General features: G+C 41.4%; 1 protein-coding gene across 1 annotated transcript in view; it reads left to right on the forward strand.

Annotated features, from left to right (window-relative positions):
- The window catches only part of CNTN5 (contactin 5), a 544,075-nt gene that overhangs the window by 345,139 nt on the left and 181,298 nt on the right, over positions 1–17,638 (forward strand). The window contains exon 8 of the mRNA XM_077805582.1: positions 10,584–10,765. Within this exon, the coding sequence (XP_077661708.1) occupies positions 10,584–10,765 (182 nt within the window). The remainder of the gene's footprint in view (positions 1–10,583; positions 10,766–17,638) is intronic.

Raw genomic sequence — 17,638 nt, forward strand, 5'->3', positions numbered from 1 at the left:
TCCCGCCCCTGCCCCATCTCTTCCCTGCCTCTTCCTGCCCAGTTCCGCCCCCTCCCCTGAGCATGCCCTGTCCCCACTCCTCCCCCTTCCTCCCAGAGTCTCCTGCATGACATGAAATAGCTGATTGCGGCAGGTGGGAGGCGCTGGGAGGGAGACGGAGGAGATGATGGGCAGGGCCACCGGCTGGCAGGAGGCGCTGCGGGGGGAGGGGGTAGCAGGTTGCCGGTGGGTGCTAAGCACCCGCTAATTTTTTTCAGTGGAGTCAGCGCCTATGCCGTGTACTCCCGCATCTGTCTATATTCATATTTTGTCTCTTGTCTTATACTTAGATTATAAACCATTTGGGGTTGGGGACCATCTTTTTGTTCTGGGTGTGAAGGAAACACTCAGCATTTCCAGCCAGTAGCTGTCAGGACAATGGGCCAGATCCATGTCTTAGCTCCAACCCCTTTGCACTCCTCCAGTGGCTCAAAGGGGTCATAAACTAGGCAGCTTGAGGGTTCCCCTGCCGAGGCTGAATCCTTGGGTGGCCTAAAGCTTCCACAGTATGGCAGTATGATACCCAGCCTCCCCTGAGTCAGGCATGTGCTGTGGGAGGGAGAGGTGTGATCACAGGCCACTACAGTGGGCATAATTTAAAGCAGCCCTGAGGCTGCACTAAATTATGCAGTGGGCTAGATTGGCCCCTGACAGGAAAACAAGCACAGGGATGAGAGAAGAACAAAGGAGGCTCAGAGCCCCTTCTGCTCCCCACCTGTTTCCTCAGCTATGCTGAGCAGAGCTCTGGATCCAGATCAACAGTACTTTGTTACATACTGATGTTAGCATCTGTGATATGCAACAGCCCTCACATTTCTAAAGCTAAGAGTGATAGGTATGGAACATACTCCAGCCTTATTGGTCTCTTTTCTGGCCACTTCCTTGAGATGTGACAAGAGGCATCTGTAGCTTGGTGCCACTTAATCTCAGAGGTTTAGTTCAGAAAGGCTGTCTGATGAGGAGGAATGGCTAAAATCGTCCAGCAGCATCAGTTTCTCCTCTGACATTTGCTTTTTGAAAGGACTCGGATCATCCTAGTCTTTTCAGTGAACACTGAACAAACCCTGCCTGCTCCCATAATAAGGATAACAAGTGCCATGCGGAGGTACTCTGCTGTATGACATCTTGATTAACCTGTTTCTGTGCACAAGACATGGAGTGCACACTAATCGCTCTCACTTCCTCAGGCTTTCCTGCACTTGTAGTTCAGACAGTCCAAATCACTGCACCAGAAACTCGTTGGGGAAAACAAATTGGAAGAATTAAGATAGATCACTGCACCAGCCACACATCAAGTTTCTGCTGACGTTGTTTTAAAAAGAATGGGGGCAAGGGGAAATTCTAAATGGAGAGGCTTTATCCACAAGGGAAAGGCAAAGACAGTTTGGGACTCTTAATATCTACTGCATAATCAGTTATCACTGCATGAAGAATGGTAGCCCCAATTTGTGACTTGCCAGTGTCCCTAATTTAAATTAAATAGAACAAATGGCTGCCACTATCCCCTTCATTACATAGCTGCAGCGTGTTGAGACGAGCGATCCAAGCATGCAGTGCTCAGCCTGAGAGGAAACCCAATTGCATCGAGGTGGAGCACTGTGTGCTGGGACCTTAGTCTATAGCATTGTAGCAGTCCATGATTTTTACTTTTGCCTCCCCTGTTAAATACCTGCTGTTATATGGTGTATTTCAAAGCTTGACAAAGGAGGTAAATATAATTATCCCCATTTTAAAGACGGGCAAGCTGAGACATAGGGTGGTGAAGTGACTTTCCCAAAGTCACACAGCAATCCAGTGGCAGACTCAGGAATAAAATTAAGTTCTCCAGAGTCTCGGTCCTGCTCCTCTGTGGCCTGGTCTACACTTAGTTTGACCCAGTCACTCAGGGGTGTGAAAAATCCACATCCCCTAGTGTAGTAGCTAACACCTAACACCCAGTATAGATGCAGCTGGCCCATCATAAGAATGCTTCCGTTGATCTAGTATTCCTACACCAACAGAAAAACCCTTCTATTGATGTAGCCTGTGTCTACGGTATGTTGTCATGTTGGCATAGCTACGGCGCCATGGTAGAGTCCCCTTAGTGTAGACATCGTCTTTATCACTCAGTGTTCTGAGCGCTTCTATGGCATTAACATAAAGATTTCATACTTAATTGCACTGGATTTGCATTAGGAAGTGGAAGTCATGCTTCAAATTCACTGATACAGCCTAATCCCACCAGGATTTCGGAAGTTTCTTAGAACTGGATTTATAAGTTGTACAGCTACAATGACTATTCCTGAAGAGACTAGATGCTGAGGAGGAGAAAGAATCTTTTCAAACATAAACCTAGCAGTTCCCATCTCATGCTCCTTACATGAGAAATAGCAATGCCAGGATTTTGCCCTTGTATTACCCTTGGCAGATATATGGCGCATGTTTGTCAGACAAATAAACCTCTCTGGGTGTGTAACAGTATTTTGGACTATGCGGGAGTCAGCCTCCCATCCCAGGTCAACTGACTCGGGTTAGTGGGGCTCCCACTAGTGCTCTAAAAATAGCTGTGCTTTGAAGTTACAGCTTGGACTGGAGCTCAAGCTCTGAAGTCTGAGGGGAAGAGGGCTTCAGACCCTGAGCCACAACTTCAGATTCTGTCTGTGCAGCTCCTTTTAGAGCACTAGAGCACTCCCCACTACTCCAAGTCTGTCAACCCAGGCTGGGAGGCTTGGTCCAGGATGCTTTGTAGACATACTCTAAGGCTTTCATCCACTTTCAAATTCATTTTCAGACAATACCGGATAGGTATCTTAATCACAAAATGCTAATGGAAGGGAATTTGCAGCTCTTGTGTTTGTTACTATTTTTTTTTCCTTTTGGATTGATTCTGAAGAAGAGCTCTGTGCAAAGCTTGTCGCTCTCACCACAGAAGTTGGTCCAATGAGAGATATTCCCCACCTGGCCTCTCAACTTAGGGATAAGGAGACATGCTCTTATACTTCTTTTTTTTTTTTTTTTTTAGAATAACTGTGTTGCATATATTGCAGTCAATGACGATTTGTTTCTGCAACAGCTCAGTTGAGATTATTTGGTAAATTCCATGTAAATGCATAAGGCCCCATTCTCCTGTACACTGGTTGCACACTCTCAGCTGCATTTCATGACCTTCACCTGTGAGTGTCTTCCTCATTCTTTCAAGGAGGAGAAATTTGCCCTCCCAGAGGGTTCATCCCCCCCAAACCTGCAGCACCTTTTCCCAGTTGGGCATCATAGCTCATGAAGGAGCAGTGCTGCCAGTCCCACAGCAATCCTCCCCCAGCAGGGACCACAATTGCCTTTGCAATCCTCAGTGCAAGAGAGAATCCATGCAAGTTACTGCAACCTATCTACAATAGCTTACTCTGCTTTGCCCCAGGTACAAAGATAGAGGGGATTATCTAGCAGATTTTTGCCAGCCAGCCATTAATGGATCTGGGGTGGCCTTAAATTTGAAGTAAATTCATGCTGCAGAAACCTCACTCCTGCCATTTGCATTCCCAGTCCTCCAGCCAGAACCACTCAAACAGAGTTTTCCACTGTTGTCAGAAAAGGAGGAGAGCTCAGGAAGTCTTAGTAATTGCAGAATCTGGCATGTTACCAATGACAGCTCCTCAGGGTAAGCAATTGGGTTGTTGCTACTGTAGAATATTTCTGAGCATACATTTATACAAGGCCTAGTCAAAAACATTTTATCAAAATTCTCCCATCCCTGTTGGCAGTTCCTGCTGCTCACTCTCTGTTTCTGCCATTAAGGGGTGGTGTTGAAGAAACCTTCCTCTACGGGCACTCCCTAGACTCATGGGCATGGATCAATCTGCCTCATTTGTACCCTCTACTCACTGGCAAGTTTCCTACTTCCAAAAAACCTATGCTCTCTAATTTAGAGTTGTTGACTGTTTATTTTAACTTCCTTCTTCCCCCACCACCACAGTGGGCATCACTAGCTGTTCCTTATCCAAAAGGCCTGCAGGTTATCTTGGCTAAAGATGATTGGATGCAGTCACTGGTTGGTGACATTTTTGTTGTTGGAAATTAGTATTTAATAACTAAGCTTGACATATCTGACTGCCTTCATCCAGTGAACAGTGTAATCAGCGGGAATGGTACAGAGAGACTACGAACAGAGGTTTGACTTTATGAGCAAATATAATGTGTAGACAAACTGTTTTTTAAAAATTCTTTCTTTTAACCAGTTGAGCCACAAAGCTCCCACAGAGAGGTATAACTAGTTGCCAGGAGCGGCAGTGGCGTGCTGATTGATGATTGTGGAAGTTCTTGTGATGTAAGATCGTGCTGAGCCTGTTTCTGCTCCACTTTAAAATCTGCAGCATCTTTGTAGTACCAAAAAAAAAAGAAGAAGAAGAAGAATGGCATCAACATTATTCTGGTTAGAAGACTAAATAATAAAGAATTCTGCAGTGTGGCTAATGCAAAAAATCAACACTGAACACACCTCGCTCAAACTCCCTTCCTTAATGCTGGAGTGACACTGCTGAGAAATCTGCCTTTTAAAATTATATTAACTCTCAATAAAAGAAATGGACAATAACCTATTTTTAAATGAGAAGGAGGAAAGTTGTGCTTCCATTTTGCTCACTACTTTTAAAACTAAACCCACTGCCGTTCTTGGCTGCTTCTGCTTTCTTGTTTTGTTATGTCTTAATCAAAATGATCACTGTGTTTAGGAAGAGCGTGAGTCTTTAAAGACCTCAGTTTCAGAAGTTCAGAGCACTCACCACTCTTGTTAAAGTCAGTTAGCATGGCATGTGCTCAGCACCTCTGAAAATCGAACCATAAATTGTCCCAAACATAGAAGACAGATGTCTTGTGTATTTGTTGATGACTGATATAGATGTTTTCCCTAGGTCAAGGTTGGTATTGAGGGGACGCTTACACAATTTCTGACTTTTGTACCTGTTCTATGGGTTAAGTCTTCAGTTCTAGCAATCTCTATCCTTCATGACCACTGAATAGCCTCTATTAACCAAAAGAAAGGACAATGTATTGTTTAGTCTTGTATATTTGAATGAAACTCTCTGCTAATGCTCTATAATATATCTGACCAGAATAGAGTTATGTGGACATTGCAAATATATAATTATGTGGCTGACAAATGCACATTTCTAGAAAGCATATGATCGGGAGAATTTTGTGATAGTCCTTGACATTTTAATCGTACAAAATTATCCTGTAATAATTAGTAGACATTTTGCACAGTTGGAAGGCTAGAGGGCATAAGGAGAAAGGGGGCCTTTATAATCTCAAATGCACAGCCGTGCAGTGCACCTGAGCATTTGAAGGCAATATTAAATCCCGTGATTTATTTGTAAAATTACTATGAGAGTTGGAGGAAAACCACACAAAAATGATTGAAACTACAGAAAAAGGTAAATAATGTTTTATACAAAGGATAATGAAAATTACAAAAAATGAACAGAAAATGGGAACTATGCATTTCCTAGCTATGATGTTGTAGAATATTGAGAAGTTAGACCCAGGAAAAAGTTTGTTTAGGAAGCAGGAAGATATGAGATAAATTTTCTTGATTCCCATCCTACCTCTCACTGCAATAAATATATTCTTGATGGATCCTAGCAAGTTCTTTTTCGTGAGGAATTGGGTGCTCATGACACTAGAGTGGTTTATGGTGGGATTTCAAAAAGTGTTTAGAACTTTTCCATTCAAGTCAATGGTAAAAGCTCCAATGACTTCAAAGGAAGAAGAGTTAGGTCAGTGCTGAGCACTTTTGAAAACACCACTCTTAGAGTCTATTTGAGATGAAATCCAGCTCATATTTTCTTCACATTCATCTTAATATGCATACTGTGCAGACATTCACGTAGAATTAATTCTGATCTCTCAGAGGGTATGTCTGCCCTTTGAGATGGCATTGTGATTCCCACCTTCATGAGACATACCTGCACTAGCTCTGGTGGAGGTACTGTGCTGAGAATATCAATGATAGCACCAGAAGCAGGAGGGGCTAGCCACCCTGAATACACACATCTTGGAAGGGCTTGTACGTGGAGTGACTATCCCTTCCCTCTACTCACATTGTCACAGTTGGACTATTTTTAGCGTGCTACCTTGATCAAAGCTAGCACAGGTATGTCTGCTTGAGCTAGGAATGACACCCCCAATTCAAAGTGTGGATGTACCCATAGTCACAAACAGAGCTTTACACAAAACGTTTATTTCAGCTGAACTGGGTAAGAAGTGTAATCCTGACAGGGACAGTCTTAGGGAAAATGGTGCCCTGGGCGAACTTGTGTTTTGGTGCCCCTGAACCCCAGGGGTGTTGTGCCCCCCATTTCCCCAAGCTCTTGTGGTCATGGTGCCGCCCATTGCCCACGGCCCCCACGGGCTCCCTGCCCCCCATCACACCTGGGCTGCCTGCCCCCAGAACCCGCTGCCTCCCCCCGCCCCCAGTGCTTAATTTGTATTGATGGAGGTGCCAGGAACAGATCCTGCAACCTTCATGAGTTCAGTGGGATTAAATATACGGGTAAGGACTCCTTGCAGAGTAAAGGTTTCAGGATCAAATCTCTGGCTCCTGCTGATAGATTTCTGCATGCTCTCAAGAATAAAGTAAGGGAAGGAGAGAACCCAGGCAGACAGAGTGGGAGATGGACCCATCTTGTGCTACTGCAGGGAAGCTGAGAGATAGTAGTCACTGATAAAATTGAACATGATTTCAGGACTCTAGTCTGATGCATATGTCTGAAATTATTTGTAAAATACATAATAATAATTAATAACTCTTTCTCCCCTAAACCCTCCTGTGTCCCTTTTCCCCACTCCCCTTCTAAGTCCCCTTCTCCCTTAACCCCTGCACCCCCCTCATGCACCCGTAACACTGCATACCCCTCCTGTGTCTCCTTCTCCTCTAACCCCTGCACTGTGCCCTTTTAGTCCCAATCCCTGCACTCCCCTCATGCACCCCTAACACTGCATTCCCATCCTGCATCCATATGTAGAAACTGACCTGGATGCACAGAGTTGCTGGTATTGCTGCTCGCTCCCTCCTCAAATGTTGCTCCTCTTTCCCCCCTCCCCACCCCCACCCCCAGGTGGCTGGGAGGGAAGAGCAAGGAGCAACACCAGAGCTCCGTGTGTCCAGGTCATTTTCCCCACCTGGGCTGCGTAAGGAGAGGGCAGGAGAGCAGCAGCTCCTGATGCTCACCTCTCAGCACAGCCCAGGTGGGGAAAGTGACCTGGATGCAGGGAGTCCTGGCTTTGTTCCTCACTCCCCTCCACACAACCCGTAAGGAGGCAGAAACATTGGAGGGAGCAAGCAGTATCTGTGTGTCACTGCTTGCCCCCCACTCACATTCCTCTGCCAGAAAGAAGCAGGGAGAAATCTGGGCATATACCTCCCACCTTGCATTGCCTCTGTGAGTTTGTGGAGCTCTTCTGCCTACTAGCAGTGTGTATCTCTATGCTGCCACACAGTGGCCCATGACCACAGTGCCCTAAGTGGTGGCCCTGGTGTCCCACCCCTAAGGCTAGACCTGAATCCTGGCCCTGTTGAAATCGATAGAAGTTTTGACGTTGTCTTTTAGAGGGCTAAAATTTCACTTGAGGTGTCCAGAGATGTAGCTTTGTTTCACGGGTGAGATGTGCAAGCCCTCCTATTTGTACTCAGTGCTTAAAGGTAAAGGTCTGTGTTTGAAATTTATATATATATTAATAAAATATAAGCAAAGGCAAACATTCCTATAGATTTGTACTAATTATGTAAATTGCAACTAACTCCAACATGAATCATCAAAATCTTTTTTAAAAGCTCTAAATATTTTTAAATGGAAGACGTATGCATCACATAACATTTTTATGCTAGAAGTTGAGGTTTCTAGAGCAAAGATGTAAACTTTATTCTTTGATATCCTCACTGAGGTATACAGTGTTTCTTTTTCTATCCTTTCTTTTTTTTTTAATAAATGTCACCAAGGATAAACCCATGTGGCTGTATTTTTCACTTCAGATGTAAAATTCATACCTCGCTTGTGACTTATGCAAGGAAAAAAAAGCTTCATTAAACAGAGCTCCAACTTGTCTATAAATAGTGATTTGCAGTGTGGGAGCACTTTCCTTTGAAATCATTAGATCTTTGCAGCCAAAGTATTTTTATCTCCTTGAAAAATTCCACTTATTCCCTCCTCATCATGAGAAAAACCAGGATTATTAAAAATATGTTTCTTAATGATCTAGGCCATGGCAAAAAGTTCTTTTAGTATTTTCCATCCTATAAGCTCTACCTTGCTACAACGTGCAATTAAAGTAAATTTAAAAATAAATAAGTCTGGTGCAATTTATACAACATTTTTGATACATTGACTTGCGTAGTGACTTCTGTACAAATTAACTTCAGTACTTCGAGACTTCTTCAGTGTTTCTTTGAAAGATATGCTAGGAAAATTCTACTAGTCAATGGGACTCTATCCTGAAACACTGAAATAAAGGGGTCTTTTGCCATTGATTTCATTTAAATCAGGATTGCAGCCCAGATAACAGTGCTGGCTCAAAATTTTTTGCAACCTTATGCATAGTGAAATATTTCCATGTTTCTCCATGCAGTCTTGCTCACACAGCAATTGTTCAGTCAACATTATATAACTCTGTTTTGAACCCCATGATGAAGGATGAATATGAATTAATCACTGTCATGTAAGTTTGTAGTTGCCTTGTGACCAGTGATCCTGAATGAATGAATGAATGAATGAATGAATGGGAGATCTTTAAGAAGAATTTATTAGATGGCCAAAAAAACACAATTCCACAAATCAAGGAGCACAGCTTTGACTGAAAGCCCATGCTGGTACAGTGGCAAAGTGAAGGCAGCACTTAGAAGTAAAAAAGCAATATATCAGTGGAAAAAGTGGAAACAGATAGCAATCAATATACATTTGATGTTATAAAGTATAGAAGACTGAAAAGGGAAGCTAAAGACATCAGGGAAAAATCCATGGCTAAGTGACAGGGCTAAGGTCAATAAGAAGAGGGTTATGTATATGAAGAACAAGAGAAACCTGGGAACTCTATGATCATAATTATTATGAATGTATGTATTAACATGTATTCATTCATTCATAACACCATAATTTTTGGCTGCCGAGCTTGAGATGTCTAGGGCCTGTTTTTTTTTTTCATTTGCTAAGCACCTGCAGCTCCAAGAATTGATGTGGAATTCTGAGGGCTTAGTATCTCTATATATAACTAGCCCCAAGGTAAATAACAGAAGTTAAGAAACCAAAAAATGAGGCACAAAAGTATAATTTTTGCTGCTGATGTTTTTCTGTTCTAGGCACCAGTTCATTTTTCTTGTAAGATTAGTGCAAACCCTGCAGATTAGATTTTATAAGAGAGGTCAGAAGTGTGAATGATTGTAGAGTTGGCCCTAATCTATGAATTTTGGTCCAAATGCAAACTCTCCCAAATTTCAGTGGTGTTTATATCCAGCTTTTGATTTGAGGTCTTCCTCTAGTAAATACACAGTAGATATCATATGACTAAAGAGACTATGTGGCACAATCCCATTTCTTCATATGATGTCTCCTAGGAACTTCTGTCAGAAGACCTGAAATACTTTGGCTTTGAAAATGTTTGGCGTTGTTGTTATAGCTACAAAATATGTTGTATTATTATACCACGTAGAATGTATTGAAAGTATTGGAAAAATAGTGCAAAGGAATGAGTGCTGAGTGTTTGGAGTGATGAGAAAAGTTGAATGAGTATGACATTCTCAAATCTGTTCTTTTGCTCAACATAAAGGTTAAAAGACACTTGTTCAGTGTTTCATGACACACTTATTCAGAACACTAAGCTACTGGGGAAAAAACCTGCATTTCAAGAAATATGTCTATGTCACTGAGTCTGAAGCTAGAAATAATGACACCAGTACACTTTTTTTTCTTAAAAGTGACTATTTTAACCCTTAAAAATATTTCTACAAATATATCATAGTTTTTTTAAAAAAAAATATGGTCACCTTATATAGGAGGCCCATAAAATGATTGAGACATTTATATTTTATTTGATATGTGGTAGTATTATAACATCCCATCTGCATTTATAGACAGGCATACCCCAAATACTTTCCAGCCTACTGTGTTGTTAATATCATTCTCGAAAATAACATCACAGGAAGCTGCTGGAGTGGCTGCACTTATAAAGTTTGCCCAGGCGTAAGAGATGTTATTTCCTTTAACCATTAAACGAAGGTGCTCAAGGTAACAATAGTAAAACTTGGAGAGCAGATTAATCCCTGCAGAGAGCATTTGGAACGATTTACTTAATCTGAATGAAAATTTAATCTCCTTTGTAGAAGATAGGGATGGCTCCTATACAGCAGCACCACTTATTAGACATTCCCTATGGAATGTGAAGTATATCAAGCAGTACATGGGCCTTAATTGTGATTACACTTTATTGCCACTTAGACTATTAAGTACTTAAATTACCAGATAACAGAATCTATATTCTTAATAGTAGAAAAGTGTTAACGGTAATTCTACTAAATATTTCAGCCCTGTTCCAACAATCTCGTGGAGGAAAGTTAATGATCATAATCCAAGTAAAGCCCGTCTGAGAAAGTCCCAAGCTGTTCTTGAAATACCTAATGTGCAGCTAGAGGATGCAGGGATGTACGAATGTAAAGCTGAAAACTCGCGTGGAAGGAATGTCTTCAGAGGACAGCTACAAGTATACAGTAAGTGTGTATCCAGAAAGTACTATGCAACATTTTGCAGTAATTTGTCCATACTTAGGGCTGCAGATACACATGAAATAAAGCTGCAGCCAATTAAAAAAGAATGGGTTCTTTCTTTATATAAAATCAATTTGAAATTATCACTACCTATATTTGTTAGTAAATGACTCATTAAATATTGAGTTGCAAGCAGAGCTGGCTGAAATTGTTTACAACATTTTCCCTCAAAAATTCAACAGAAATAGGGGATTTCTTCCCCCAGATTTTTTCCCAGTTTTACAGCAGGTTGAAACTTCTTAAAACCAGTAATTTAAAAAAATGTTTGCAAAATATTCTACTGTTTCTGGACCTCTCAAAATCATGCTGGCAATAAAAACTACATACTACACCACTCTCTCATGACGTCCGTATATGATACACATAATAGAAAATCTTTTTTAGAAATGCGTTGGAAAGATCTGTTTAATGGTTATATTGCAGTTATTTCTTGTATTCCTCTGTCTATTAATCCAAATTACTTTGAGACTGACTTTACAAGGATCAGGAGAGAACTGCTTACGTTCTCAAAAGTCATCTTCAGTGCTTCAGTTCTTGGCAAATTCAGTCTGATTTTCAAAAAGTTCTGAACATCTGCCATCTCAAAATCACCCTTTTTAAGGTGTGTCTAGGTGGGCACACCTAGACCCTAGTTTGAAGAACCAAAACTCACTTGTCACTTTTGAAAATTTAGGCCAAAACATTAAAAACTTATGACCTTATACATAAAAAAAAACATGGCTATTGACATAGGTAGTGTCTACACTGAAGGGGTACAGAGACACAGCTGCACTGCTGCATCTGTGCCACTGTAAGGTTTCAAGTGTAGACAAGCCCTTTATACCTCATAATGTAGATGACCTTTTGGGGCTAGAAGGAAGTGGTGCATGTCTCATTGCAAAGCTAGAGATCTTCCCTTTTCAAAGCTGATGTAATTTGTTGGAGAAATTATACAGCTGAGAGAGAAAAAAAATGTTGTGGAAAGCTGACTTTAAAATATTATTTCAGGAATGGCACATTTTTACCTGTGTGAGAATATCAGATACCAGCACAGTGTGAGTGTTTACCAGTCAGATGCCTTGTTTCACAGTATTTTATTAATAAATATAGTGTTTTGTTAACACACACTTACTTTTATATCTTTCAATTATATGGGTTTTCACTTTTACCATACCTTGAATCATATAGTCAGACATCAGAGGTAAAAGAGTCCTACCTCATAAGGTCATCTAGCAAATCTCTCTGCTAATGCAACATTGTTCCATTCAGGACCTTCTCCGGTGTTCTAGACTCATTTCAAATGTCCCAAACAACAGGGTTCTGATACTTCATTTGGAGACTGTTCCTCAGCCTAATGGATCACTTTAAAAAAAAGTATTTCCTGATATTCAGCCTTAATTTTCCCTTTCTTAATTCCATTTGATTATTCTCCACTGAATAGGATAATCACAATAAATAATTCTTCTGTCTTTGGTACTTACATCTTTCAAATATGTATACACTGTTAGGATGGATGGAGTTCATTTTCCTTGTAATTCAAATCTTCCAGTTTTGTAATCATCCCTGTCCCCTCTAGCTTGTTGATGTTTTTTTCTAATCGCACCTCAGGCCTACAATGAGTGAGTGTCACAATCTCATTGGATGAGGCTTCCGCTCTTTTCTCATTCATACCTCCTCCAGCCAGGGCCAAGGGCAGCTTTGTGGGTTTTATATGCAAAGGGGTGCTGGGAAGGGCTTGCCCCATTTCTCTCTCAAATGTAGTGGCTTGCACCAGTCTGACTGGGCATGTCATTCATAATGCGATTTCTGCCCTAACCTTCTGAGGTTTCCACTGAAAACAAGACTCCAGGGCTGGGAACCACTCTGATCTCTTCCACGGACAAGAATACAAAACTTCTCCGTGTATTACAAATGCTTATTGTCAATGGTCTCTGTTAAAGAGTGACAGCCCTTGTTTTTTAGCAATATCATTTCTCTTTCTCCACAATATTTTGTAAAAGCACTCGTGTTCCAGTACATTTTAGCTGAGCTACAAGGTGTCTCCCTGGTTCTCCTCCAATAATAATACTAGCTGTTATATAGCACTTTTCATCAGTAGATCTCAAAGCATTCTACAAAGAAGGTATCATGAGCTTTCATTTTACAGATAAGGAAACAGGCACAGCAGGGTGTAGTGACTTGTCTAAGGTCATCTGACAGGTCAGTGGCAGAGCTATGACTACAACCCAGATCTCCAGAGTCCCAATCCAGTGCTCTACCCACTAACCAGCACTACCTCTCTCATTAGCAGGGATGCAGATTCTGTTTCTTAGTAGGAAGCAAATAGTTTTTGGTGCCCATAATGCTGCTCCTGAAGGTCAGGAATCAGTCTACAGAGAACATTTCTTACCTGAATAATGCTGCTATCCCAAACCCGACACCATCATGAGTTCTCTCTAGTCCCTTTATGTTTCTGTGATTGCCAAAAGGCCATTTTCCAACCACAGTCTTTTATGGACACTTTACAGGTTGTGTTAATTTGCAGCCTGTGGAGTTACAGTAGAACAAGCTCTCTAATTTTAAGAAGGGGAGGCCTGCTGCAGATTATTGTATTTTACAGCCTATCAAATATGTGAGAAAATGTGATTTAAGAGACCAAATGCAGAGCAGAAATTCACTTACCCTCACTAAGGGAAAGGAGACCCAGGCTAAGGTCTGCACTCTAGCAAGTAAGTACCTGGGGTGGAAAGTAGCACTCATGATTAAAGACAAATTATAAGCACCTACCCATAAGTACTTAAACATACCCACAAATCAGTTAAGGTTGCAGGAAGTGAAGTGTGCCCCCACTGGCCATGGAACACACGATATCACTCCCACTGTCCCGTTCTAGAGACAGCAGCAGAGCCTCATGGATTCTACAAAATCAGAAATCCATTTTCAGGGCTGGTTTGTGGGTTTCTGGTTGAGCAGAGTACAGTTCAGCCAAGTTTTACTATATGGCAATCACAGTTTGCTTTGCTGCTGCTATTGTTATGGTAGAGACAAGGTAGGTGTGGTAATATCTTTTATTGGACCAACTTCTGCTGATGGAAGGAACAAGCTTTCGAGCTATGGAGAACTCTCCTGGGACCAACACAGATCCAACTGTACTGCAGACAACATGGTTATGGTGGGATTTTCTAGCATCACTTGGAACAGAGTTTGGTACTATACTTCTTATTTTAAAATACACTTAAATTGAATGATTTATAGTAGAACACATTGTCATGTCTCAGGCACTCATGTTTCTGGAATAGGAGATGGTTGTCTTAGGGTCACGGGCTCATATGTAAGCCATCATTTCTTACAAGAGAGTTTCTTTTACAGCTTCAGACCAGGTCGCAGCACTAACACTGTCATACTGAGAGTCACACTGATTTACATATGTCCTTAGATAGATACTAGCTTGCTGTCAGTTTTAATCTTACTCAGTTTGCAGTTGCATTTGATCTGGTTCACCAAGGGATATTTTGGGAGTGCCCAGAACACCAGGTCTGCTTGGCTAGTCTGATGCAATCACAAATTCATTTAATTCCTGTTTTACCTAATGCCAACATCCAGCTGTAGTACGATTGTGTGATGCAGCTGATATTTTGGAAATGATCTCAGTGCTTGGCTGAAATTCAGTCCTGAGAGTGACAAGACCATTTAAAAATACATTTTGATAAAACCAAAGATATCCTCAGCAGACCAAATGTACTTGCCTGCACTGCATTTTGAGAGCTGTGATTTTTCAAATCATCTGGTCATCCTGTAATTTGCAGTGACTTCTATTGAGGCTCAAATTGATTAACAGTAGAGAGTAAAAAAATGTGTATTTGTACAGGGAAAATAGATCATTCCCCTTAGCAAACTAGTTAGGGAACGTCACAAATTCTGACTTACTTAGGATCTGTGGAATTTTCAATATGCATTGCAAAAGGATAATTAAATTAGTCATTACTACTTGCTTTCTTAGGTTGAGTGAGTTGATGTAGAAGCACAGGAGGAATGCATTATAGCTTTTCTCCTCTTCCCTTCTTTTCTTTTCTCTTCTCCCTCTCATTTTCTCCCCTCTTTCTCCTGCCCTTCATTCTTCCCTACCTCTTTTTATCATCCTTCTTTCATTATTTTGCTTCTATATAGACCCACACACCGTGAAAGAGTGGGAAAGGATTTGTGAAATGGAAGAAGGGAGAAATGGTCTGAAATAAATAATATGAAATTCAGGAAGGTCAAATGCAAAGTACTCCACTTAGGAAGGAATAAATCAGTCGCACAAATATAAAATGACTGCAGAAGAGGATCCGGGGTTTACAGTGGATATCAATGAGTCAATAAAGTAATATTCTTGCAAAAAAAAAAAAGAACATAATTCTGGGACGTATTAGCAGGAATGTTCTAAGCAAGACACAAGAAGGAATTATTCTACATTATTCAGCACTGATAAGGCCTCAACTGGAGTATTGTGGCCAGTTCCTGGTGCCACATTTCAGGAAAGATGTGGACAAACTGGAGAAAGTCCAAATGAATGCATGAATGCAACAAAAATTATTGAAGGTCTAGAAAACATGACCTATGAGCAAAGATTGAAAAAATGGGTTTGTTTAGTCTGAAGAAGAGAAAACTGAAGGGGGACATAAGTCTTCAAGGATGTATAAAGTTGTTATAAAGAGGAGTGTGATAAAAGGTTCTTCTTAACCACTGAGGACAGGAGAAGTAGTAATGGACTTAAATGGCAGCAAGGGAGATTTAGGTTAAACATTAGGAAAAGCTTCCTGACTGTAAGGGTAGTTAAGCACTGAAACAGATTTCCTTGGGAAGTTGTGGAATCTCTGTTAGAGGTTTTTAAGGACATGGTCTACATAATACTTAGCCCTGCCTCAGTGTAGGAGACTGGACAAGATGACATATCAAGGTCCCTTCTCAATCCTAAATGTCTATGATTCTGTGCTGTAGGAGACCACTTTAAATGAAGTGGGCAATTAAAGGTTAGCAGCCAGTAACATGTGTGACAATGTTGTAATGAGCCATAAAACAAGGCTCTCTTTAATTCCATGGTTTTTAGTGTTCAGCAAAATTATAAATTTAGGCTCTCTGACTCATTGTTTGAAGGTGTTGTGCTGGTTTCCTTTGAGGATGAGGGCGGATAGCTCAGATATAGAGTGATTGCTCTGTGAAAATGTTCCTCCACAGGTGATATGGTGTGTTTTTGTCATTTCTCATTTTTCTGTGTGAGTTCATTCAAGAGCATAGTGATTGTCTGGTTTCACACACATTGTTATTGGGGCATTTAGTGCACTGGATGAGGTGTACCATGTGTTATGATAGGCATGTGTAGGACTCATGGATCTTGAAAGGGGCAGTGTTGAAGTATTGATCATTGTCGCAGTGGACATATGTCTGCAGGTTTTGCATCTCTTGTTCTGGCAGGGTCTGTGGCCACTTTCAGTTGCTGTATCCTGGTCTGTGGGGAGTTTACTTCTGATGCTTGAAGAGATTTTGGGGTTGTTTGAAAATCAGAAGAGGGGTTCAGAAAAGATTTGTTTCAGGATGTGATCCTCATCAAATATGGGTTGTAATTTTCTGATTGTACCTTGCATGGTTTCTAGTGTGGGGTTGTTGGAGACCCCAGGGTATGGCCACTAGTTAAGTTTCATAGATATTTAGGTCAGAAGGGACCATTATGATCATCTAGTCTGACCTCCTGCACAACGCAGGCCACAGAATTTCACCCACCACTCCTGCAAAAAACCTCACACCTATATCTGTGCTATTGAAGTCCTCAAATCGTAGTTTAAAGACTTCAAGGAGCAGAGAATCCTCCAGCAAGTGACCCATGCTACAGAGGAAGGCGAAAAACCTCCAGGGCCTCTTCCAATCTGCCCTGGAGGAAAATTCCTTCCTGACCCCAAATATGGCGATCAGCTAAACCCTGAGCATATGGGCAAGATTCGTCAGCCAGATACTACAGAAAGTTGAGGGGATGGAAGGCCATAAGGGTCGAGGAAGTCTCCCTGCTGAAGGCCTAAGGGCCTCTTCTCAACCCCCCTTAATAGAAGGCTGGTTTGAGTAAGCTCTTTTGCTCTTAAAACAATGTTGCAGCCGCAGATAATGCCTTATAGTGTAAGGTTTGCTGACGCCAAGTTAAAAATAATAGGAGAGAAACAACTACAAGGAATGTAGTTTTCCTTAGCGATCTTTGTGGAAGGATTTGGTGGTATTTTTAAATGCTTGTGTGAACTTTGGTGTGCAGTCATTTGAGTTTGAGTTCTTTATAGTAAATGGTGATGGAGAGTTGTCTGCCTCATTGACATAGTCATCAAGATTAAGGACTACAATGGTGCCCCTTTGTCTGCTGGTTTGATCACTATTTGGTGGCTGGATTTCAGGGACTGCATAGTTATCCCTATGGTGGTGGAGAGATTATTGTGGATGTAATGTTTGTTGAGGAATTCACAGTCGATTTTTTTTTCCTGAAGTAATCAGTGTAATGATACAGTGTGTGTTTTTTCCCACTGGGCAGCATCCAGTGAGATGATTCTTTTTTTCTTATGACTGTTGATGGGTATGACGGGCTACACTCACCTCTTGTGAGTGCCTCCTGTTGGTTGGGTGTGGTGCTGCAATCTTTTTCTGCTCCTGGTGCCCCCTGTGTGTTGCCAGCCTCATTAGGCAGCCTTCAGTGGCTCAGTCCTCCAGCCAAGTCACACAGTCAAAAATGGATTAACCCTTTTCAGTGTAGCTAAAGTCCTACAAACTATCTGCTCTCACCAGGGTCTTCAGCCCCATCTCTAGGCTGTTCAAGTCTAGCCTTTTTCTTAGGCATTTAGTAAA

This window comes from Eretmochelys imbricata, chromosome 1 (assembly GCF_965152235.1).
Source record: "Eretmochelys imbricata isolate rEreImb1 chromosome 1, rEreImb1.hap1, whole genome shotgun sequence".
NCBI lineage: Eukaryota > Metazoa > Chordata > Testudines > Cheloniidae > Eretmochelys > Eretmochelys imbricata.